Below are 9,736 nucleotides of genomic sequence, written 5' to 3'. Positions count from 1 at the left end.
AGTTTTTGTAGGGTTTAGGAAATGGAAAGTAAAAGATTTTGTTTCAATATTTTCTATTTTCTATGATGTTGTAACTAAAACTGATGCACATATCTCAACCTGAATAAACTGGTTGTTAACATATCTGTCACTTGTAGTATCAATAAGTGGGAGTTGTTTTTTTTTTAAATTGTTACCATTAAAAAAATGCAACAATTTTAACTGAAAGCTCCTTCAAAACTAAAACTCACATGTTGCTGTACTATACCTAACAGGCATAACACAACATGACTGGCAACACTACAAGTTCTTAAATCTATTTCCACTGTGCTTATCTGCAACATTACAAGTTATGATCCACCGACACCATATGCTGATGTGAATTAAAAAACAAACAAAACTTTATTCAGACCAAACTGAAACCACAATTCTAATAATTTACAGTAACAATTTCAATGCACAATTTAAGAAGATTACTGATTTTTCACATCTTTTTCCTCTGTACATTCATTCTCCTGTGTACATACTTTACATAGCAGCATCATTATAACTTCCCAATTGGGATTAGAGTACAAACAGTCTGAGCCATAACTAGTACAACTTCTTTGGTTCAAGGTGATCAACTCCTTCTTCAAAGACTTCATAAATTTCTTCCATAGCATGCATGCTACTTCCATAAATCCATGAATTAGAAGTCTTTTCTTTAAATTTCAGGCTCCCATTGAGTAATCTGTCCAATTTCAAGATAAGAATTCATCTGATAATCATTAACAATCAAGAAGCTGCACAATATTCTCTAAGCATTTTAAGTAGTAGGCATTTAGCTCATTCCCTTCTGGCTGTGGAGTAGCTAAAAGGAAGAAAAAAACCAAGATGTGAACTTCTCACTGATTCTGAATAAGAAATGATTTTTTTTTCAAAGATCATATCAAACACCTTGCTAGAATTCATCGTATTTTATAAGTATATCCACTATGTTTTGAGTAGAAAATTTAGTAAAAGTACTTTATGTTGCAAAGTCTGTTTGTTGTTGTTATTGTTTGCTTTTAAAAGGCTGTAATCAATGAGATTTCCAAGACCCCATTCAGTTGTAACAAAAAAAAAAGTGAAAAATGCCTTTTGATTCTTCTGTGTTACAATACGGTAATCCCCTGTTTTTGCTAAAACTTGTCCTTGGGAAAGGCAAGGTATGAAATGAAAAAAAAAAAGGCATGTTGAAAAATTTATTCATTTGTACTTAGAAGAACAATCTACCATTTTAGCCGTTTTTATACCATTTTAAACCATTTTGGTATATGAAACATTGCATTATATTATTGATATTGCACATATATATATTGCATATACATTGATGGTTGACTTAGTGAAGGATGAATGTGAAATGGCACAATGATGAAATCAATGGATTACAATAGCATAGAATGAACTATCATGATCTGTTCTATGATCTACTTATTATGATACTGTCAAGTAGTGCTCAATGTAAGCAGAAATTTTATGACAATTCTGTCTTGCAAAATACTATGGGAACTTGGTATTACAAGCCTCTGCACTGATGAACCTATTTGATTAGGAATATAGAGCAAATGAAATCAGTAGGAAAACATTGGCTCAAAATGAAACTTTTGCATGTGTTTCTAAGATCAGAGCCTGATGTGATTATTACCTACTAAAGCTGCAACGCCAGACCAATATTTGAAAATCATTTCAAAATGAATGCTCTTGAGCTGAAGATAGCAATCTATCATATAAAAGCTATTCAAACTATAGTTATCTTCAGTTACTTGAGGAAAATACTCAAGCTTTCAACTAACTCATGGTACAGTATTTTAAGACTGGCACAATGATCTGTTCTGATCCCTTATCTATGTAGCTGAATCAAGTCAATTTGAGAACTGTTAAGCAAAGTATATGCTAGATGAAGATTTTCTTTTCACTAAAGTTTAAGAACTAACAAAGAAGCATCGCATGTAGCGAAGAAAGCATTTTGTTGCAAACCAAATCAGACCTGTTCTTACAAATTAACCTGAGATTTAAAATTTAAAATTTGTTAACCATTTTACTATATCTGTACTTGAAAGATGCCTAGCTAAAAATCATCTGTACTCATGATTTTAGAGATGAAAGTATCCCCTCAAAATCTTATAGGAAAACAAAAAAAATATCATGAAGATATAAATTAAAATGCATTAGTGTCCTGGTTTCAGGTAGGACAGAGTTAATTTTCCTCCTAGTAGCTGGCAGGGTGCTATGTTTTGGATTAGGATGAGAAGAGCGCTGATAACATGCTGATGTTTTAATTGTTGTAGAGCAATGCTTACACCAAGCCAAGGACTTTTCAGCTTCTCGCTCTGTCCTGCTAGCGAGCAGGCTGGGGGTGCAGCAGGAGCTGGGAGGGGACAGACCCAGGACAGCTGACCCAAACTGGCCAAAGGGGTATTCCATACCATCTGACGTCATGCTGAACAATATATAGGGGTGGCTAGCCGGGGTGGGGGGGCCGGCTGCTCGGGGATAGGCTGGGCATCGGTCAACGGGTGGTGAGCAATTGCATTGTGCATCACTTTGTACACATTATTACTATTATTATTATTATTATTATTATTGTTATTATTTTCCCTGTCTTAATAAACTGTCCTTATCTCAACTCACAGGCTTCACTTTCCCGTTTCTCTCCCCCATCCCGGAGAGGGAGGGGGGAGGGTGAGCGAACGGCTGTGTGGTGTTTGGCTGCCAGCCGGGCTAAACCACAACAATTAGTGAGCTACTTGATGGAAAAATACATAATTGACATTAGTTAAAATTTAAACTTACTCTTCACTACAGAATAAGCCTCATCTATTTTTCTCCTTATTGATGGATTCTTCAGAGTCACTTTTGCCTGCAGCACACACAAACAAAATAAAATGACTTGATTTTTCCCCCCATGTTAACACTTTAACAGCAAAGTTAACTCCTTTGTTTTCAACTAGAAAATGACAGTAATTAGGAATATGAAATGCTGGAATTTTAGAATTAGCAAATGACTTCGTCATCATCCAGAATGCATTTATGTAAGCAGTCTGAAATCATACAGGACAAGTTACTTACTTATTATGTTGTTCAACCCCCCAGCCCGAGCATCTATGTTATTAACATAAGAAAATGGAATTGCTGGTGTAAGCTTTATTTTTTGTTTACTTCAAGGTTGCCATGTATAACAGTAACATTACATCTTTTCAAGTATTTCTCAAATACTAACCTTCTGATAGTTGTGAAGCAAAGCCCAAAGTGAAGCTGCTCCTATTCTCTGAACTGCTTTACTATCACTTTCCAAACAGGTAGACAGCACTGCAATAGCCTTATCTAATGACATAAAAACAAAACAAAAACAACCCTCATCTAGAAAATATCATCAAATATACACATCTCTGTATTTTTATCCTTGGAGAGCACTTATTTCTATGACAAGTATTGGTATGGCAGAAGAATTAAAGTTATATTATCAGATTGATTAAATTTAAATATGCTCACAAAGTTTAAAAACACAAAACCAAAAACAATCAATGCTAAAAAATAAGCAATTGGTAATAAAACAGGCACATGTTATGCACAGCCATCAGATATGCACTGGAACTGAGGAAGCCATAAAACCTTTTTATAACTCCCAGTATCCACAACTTGAGCCATATCAGGATAGAAATTAAGATGTTTCTATTTTCCATAGTAATTACTACATAGGCGATTTTTAACTGATGAGAAATATTTTAACCCTACAGGAGGCACCTTAATTTTCTAGCCTGACTCTGAAACCTTCAAGTCTCTTGAAGTCAGATTGTTCACTTCACAAAATTCACAGATAATGTATGTGAATAATGTACGCTTAATTAAGGCAGCAAATCAGCATTGCAGGGGAAAAAATGACAAGGATGGACACTATAAAAGACCTGCTGAGTAGTTATAAGGAAGACAGAAGCATTCTCTCTGCAATTAAATGGGAGAAAGAAACATGCCCTTTACAAGCAACTGAGAAAAGTTCTGTCCATGTTGTTACATTAAACATATACGTCATGATCATAACTTCACTGTTATTATAAATAGTTTCAGCACATGCCAAAACAAAAAAGTTTGTCTCAACAGCCATGATTTGCAGGAACTAATACGGTTTTGTCCAACAAAGTTATGAAAACCCATGGTAGAAATATTTAAAAATAATTATACATTGTTTCAGACAACGACACATGGAATTCATCTGATCTCCCTCTAAAACACTAGCTGTTTGAGAAAACTGTAAAAATACTTTAATTCATGTTGTATTACTATATTCAAATGTTCAGTCTCATGATATTTTTCAAATTTGTTTTGCTTTTCTTTTTGTTACAAATTCTTATTTTTAAGAGCATTTCCGACAAAATAGCAGTTCTATAAGAACTTCTATGAAAATCATTTTAATATTATTTAGAAAGGCATTTCTATAAAGTTCTTGGTCAGCAACCCAAATTACAATGAAAACATGGTATTTTTGAAGATATAACATTTTCTAATAGCTTAAATACCCTTTAGGCACTTACCATTAGCTAATATTTTGGGTTTATTTGCTGGACTAAAACAAATGTTATGTAGAATAAGTAGTGCTATATATTGGCTATTCTTGTGTTTGTTTTTACACATTTCCACGATCTGTTCTATAAAACAATTTATCTTCATAATCATTTGCTGTCCATCTTCTCCAAAAGATATGTTCAGTAGCAGCTTTAGCCAAAGAATACATATGTTACTAGGATTTTTATGACTTCCTTTTGGTAATGAAAGGGACAAAAAGTTCTGCAGGAAGTTACTCTGTCAGAAGGAAGAAAAAAGATGTTAGGATATATAGTATTCCATGGTTTCTTCACTAATGTTTGACCTTCCAATCTGCATGCTTGATCAAAACCTAGTACTAATGTTTTTATTTATATAGTTTTATTTATATATAAATATATAAACATTTTAATATATATAAACGTGTATGTGTTATATATTGTTTTATATATAACTTTATACTTTAAAGAATCCACACCTTAGTTAAAAAGTTAATATGGTATATGTAATCAATTATGTAGTAGATACTTAAAAGTTGGACCAACACAATACATGTATTTGAAGTATAATTTCCACCACTGCATAAGCATTTTACTTTGTGCTTAGCGTTTTTGCCCCCAAACGAGCCAGAAACAATTTAACTGAATCGATGCAGTATTTATCTAATGTGTTCTTGATTCCTTACTTATATGAACAAGTGTTAAACGTATAGTATCCTCCCCTTCACAGACAATGAGGGGGCACTGGGAGGAATGTCTGATATGCCAGGGGGCCATATCGACATCCGGGGGACCTCAACAAGCTGGAGTAATGGGCTGACAAGTATCTCAAAGTTCAACAAGGAGAAGAATGTAGGGAGGAACAAACCCAGTACGTGTTGGGGGCCATCCAGCTGAAAAGCAGCTTTGCAGAAAAGGACCTGGGAGTCCTGGTGGACACCAAGTTGAACATGAAAGACATCGAGGCTCTGAAGCGTGTCCAGAGAAGGGCTACGAAGCTGGTGAAGGGCCTGGAACACAAGTCCTACGAGGAGCAGCTGAGGGAACTGGGGTTGTTTAGTCTGGAGAAGAGGCTCAGGGGAGACCTTATCACTATCTACAAGTACCTGAAAGGAAGGTGTGGGGAGCTGGGGGTCGGCCTCTTCTTGCAGATTACTAGAGATAGGACTAGACAGAATGGATTCAAAGTTGCGCCAGGGGAAGTTCAGGTTGGAAATTAGGGGAAATTTATTCTCAGTAAGAGTGGTTAGGCATCCGAATGAGTTGCCCAGGGAGGTGGTGGAGTCAGTGTCCCCAGGGGGTGTTTAAGGAAAGGTTGGATGTGATGCTTAGGGACATGGTTTAGTGGGCAATAGTGGTGGTAGGGGGATGGTTGGAACAGATGATCTTGGACCTTAACGATTCTATGATCCTATGAGTCAGCAATGCGCCCTTTCCACAAACAAGGCTAAAGGTATACTGGGCTACATTAGGCAACATATTTCCAGCAGGTGGAGAGGTGATCCTTTCACTCTAGTCAGTAATTGTGAGACTGGAGTACCAATTCTGCCCCTCACCCAGCACACGAGAGACATGAGGAGAGTCCAACAATGGGCCACAAAGACGATTAAGGGACTAGAGCATGTCACACATGGGGAAAGGCTGAAAGAGATGGGACAGTTTAGCTTTGATCACAAGACACTCCATATTGAAGTATGAGGGTTTATTAAGAAAAGGAAAGTGTGTATATGACATTGTGAAAAATCAGTAAATATTACGTACCTTCTGAATAATGCCTTTACAGTCATGAGACAAAGCAAGGTTAGAAAGAAGATTGAAGACCACCTGCTGAAGTGGGCTGTTATCATTTGATACTTGGGAAGCCAATTTCAAGATGTTATACATTAATGAATTGCCAGCTGCACTTCGTACAGAAAGTGATGACTGTCCACCACTGACCCAACAAAGTGAAGTACAACCTTAAGGAAATCAAACATTTATCAGATGAGGAATGTACATATATATTAAAAAAAAAATCTATCTAAAGAGTGGCTTAACAGCTCAAAGATCAAGCTTTTTGACTTTTTGACACACAAGGAGTGGTTTTTTGTTTTGTTTTTTAATTCCTTTGAACCATAGTGAAGTCAATGGGATGTGCTTTGAATAGAAAAGTGACTCAAATGGAGCACTTTACAGGAATAGCAGTCTACTGTTCTAGAATCTAAGAGTTTATTCTGCTGTTAAAAAAAGTCATTGTTCTGTCTCGGAATGTATCCTGGTACATTATATCCAAGGCATTAAAAAATTATGTGTCATAAGAATCCAAAGTGACCTTCTGAAACTGGTTCACAAATCGTGCCTGTGTACGTTGAAACTTTTATTTTCTTAAAGTACTTTTCTGAGAAATGAGTGTTGTCCGCAGCTACCATTACTTTGTACCACAGTACCAAGCAAAATACTATGCTACAGGACTACAAGCTCAAATTAGCACAGCAGCAGGGAACAAGTAAGTTGCCAATACAATGTTTATGCATGAATGTGCATGTATACATTTTAATTTAGTGGTATTTGCCAACTGCAACTGTGGTTAATTATTTACATGGCAAAAGCAAATAAAAACAAAACAGTCTTTAACCATTACAAACATCTGCATCATTTATTTGACTGCACTAAAGGAAAGCGGTTAATGAGCTCAAAGTAGATAAGTAAGTTTGGGTCACCTCAACAACTATGAACAGAAAGAGAAAACATTATTTATCCAAAACCTTATTAGCAAGAAAAATACAAATACAGCCCGGAGGCAGAGGAACAAGAAAGACCATCAGAACTTTAAGCATGATTTCCGGTATATCACAGAGCCTTATATTCCCTGCTTTTAATTCTATATCCTGTGGGTGGCTAATATACGCATGTATTTCTTAAATCCATATTAAAAACAAAAAACAACAATACCTCATTACGAAAAAGTACATTACAAACTGCTTTGAGGTCTGGAGACATTAACTTAAAAAGAACTTAAAAAAACTGTAAAAATGTTCAGATATGTTCAGTTAGTATATTTTAACTAAGCTAATTCTTAAAGGTGTGTTGATAGGGAGAAAACAACATACTTATATGGCTCTCTTCAAGCCACAAGCAAATTGTTATCTGAGTCAATAAACCAGGATATGGAATGAGGCTTCTAGTAGCGGGGATAATTACTCTGAGAATTTCCTCAAATGAAGAAAAAAATCTTTACACAAAATATACTTTCATCAAACACAAGTTAACTGAGCCCAATATATAAATAGAAGAAATATAACATGGAATCAAATTAGAATATTGAATAATTCAAAACCAGAATCTTCTCAATAAGGGCTTAGATACAAAGTGTATAAAGTACTGATATACTGTTCTCTACGATACAATTCCCAAAGTTGTATTTCTACAGTATACTATTCAGTTTGGTAGGACTTTCAGAGTAACCCTCAAATATGGTTTGAATTAAATGTTATTTAATACTTTAACACAATTATATTCTTGTTAAAACCAACAGAGTGAAATGGGATCTGAGCAAAAGTCTTGAATGCATTAAAATCAAAACTGTTGATGTACTTTGATGGACCAGACCAGTGCTTTTATACTCTGCTGTTATAGTAGAAATTGACATTCTTTTCCTTTTATGCTTTTTTCTTTCCTTTCCTTTTTTTTTTTTTTTTTAAATGCTATCCTAATTATATTCTTTCAAAATATGTTGATGTATTACATCACAGTGTGACTCTCATACCTGCAGGATAGTTTGCAGTGTAGACACAAAGCAAATGCAGAGCAATTTCCATTGAGGAGTCATCTATTAAAAACCATGGCCATAGCAAATTCAGAACAGGAACAAGATGAACTTTAAGTGCTGCCATCTATGAGAACATGAGGAAGAATGAAAACTACTATATTATTAAATACTTTGAAGTATAAACAAAGTGAGAAAAGCATACTTTTTATCTTCTTGAGTCCCATTAGTTTGGCTTAAAGGACTGAACAGAGAGAAGCAAAACCCCACAACATTAATGAAAGATCCATGATTCCAACAAGACATTTATAGCATTTACATTGTTCAGTTGTTCATACTTTAACTTCTTCAGTGAATACCTTGAAATTATTTTTAGTGATATATATGCCTACACTTTATAAACCATATAGTATTATAGCATCTCTTAGTATTAAAATATTTTGGCAGCAAGTTCTCTGTTATATATCCATATTTTTGTTTCAGTTCAGCTTCGTAATATATGGTTACTGAATATTATTTGCTAGCAATTAAATTTAGTGCTCTGGAGAATTACATCAGTAAGCCAAACTTGTCTAGAACCACTGTAAAATGTTTTAATTACTGAGAGACATGCAGATTAAAGTAAAGATTTATTCACCTCAGCTGTGATTGCTGAAGAGCTACCTATTCTACAGTTTTATTCTACTCCAATTAAACTAATTGGAAGTCAAAAAGCATGGAAATAGAAGAATGCAGTTCTACAGAGCAAATAATAGAAAACTTTAATTATTAACAACGTCCTTCTTTCCTTCAAGAAAATGTCTCTGCAGATCCTTGATGAAAACAGGAAAAATGTTCAACAATAATCTCATCTATTTTTTTTCCTTTGTGTAAAGGTAAAGTTCTTGATTCTAGAAAGGAAAAGTTGCATCAGTGTAGCCAAGCACTGGTATATGGGAACCTTAGGGATAAGCAAATGGCTGATGCAGGCCCATAATTTACATGGTGTTCTGTATACAAAAAGGGGACTAACACATGCCTTCAAGAGGGGCACTTCTGGAAGGAATTACTTACTTTGCATTCTTCATTCTGAAAGAGGCAGTTTCTAAGGAGCTGCATAGCACATCTTAACTGCTTGTTAAGGCTATCCTCCTATTTAGAGAAAAATACTTGAAGATCACCAACACAAACAGAATTCATTTTGTGCAATGAAGGAAACATATTTCAATGGAGTGGTGCAAATCTAAGGTATCAATGTTCAGGTCACATATCTTCCACAGAGTTTCCTTCTGATTTCAGGTCAGATTAATCTCAGCTATCTTAAAACACTTTTACTAAAGACATTTACAGCAAGTTACTTGGATGCCTCCTCCTGTCTCTTTATAACTCACATTAATTCTAGGGGAACTGACCCGGCCAAATGCAGAGATCTGTAATGTAGAGCTCCATTTCTGTTACAACTAATGTAGAATTG

At 35.0% G+C, this 9,736-nt stretch overlaps 1 protein-coding gene across 2 annotated transcripts in view; it reads right to left on the bottom strand.

The window, feature by feature from the left end:
* Window positions 1-356: 356 nt before the first annotated feature.
* The window catches only part of RTTN (rotatin), an 88,939-nt gene continuing 79,559 nt past the window's right edge, over window positions 357-9,736 (bottom strand). For both annotated transcript variants that reach the window (XM_035550607.2, XM_035550608.2), the window contains 7 exons: window positions 9,337-9,414; window positions 8,284-8,410; window positions 6,300-6,496; window positions 4,530-4,797; window positions 3,221-3,324; window positions 2,794-2,860; window positions 357-829 (listed from right to left, as the gene is read on the bottom strand). In XM_035550607.2, coding sequence (XP_035406500.1) covers window positions 747-829; window positions 2,794-2,860; window positions 3,221-3,324; window positions 4,530-4,797; window positions 6,300-6,496; window positions 8,284-8,410; window positions 9,337-9,414 — 924 coding nt within the window. In that variant the 3' untranslated portion in view covers window positions 357-746. The remainder of the gene's footprint in view (window positions 830-2,793; window positions 2,861-3,220; window positions 3,325-4,529; window positions 4,798-6,299; window positions 6,497-8,283; window positions 8,411-9,336; window positions 9,415-9,736) is intronic.

Source organism: Cygnus atratus, chromosome 2 (genome assembly GCF_013377495.2).
Source record: "Cygnus atratus isolate AKBS03 ecotype Queensland, Australia chromosome 2, CAtr_DNAZoo_HiC_assembly, whole genome shotgun sequence".
Taxonomy (NCBI): domain Eukaryota; kingdom Metazoa; phylum Chordata; class Aves; order Anseriformes; family Anatidae; genus Cygnus; species Cygnus atratus.
The sequence above is the reverse complement of the archived record's forward strand: the minus strand, read 5'-3'. Positions and strand labels throughout refer to the sequence as shown.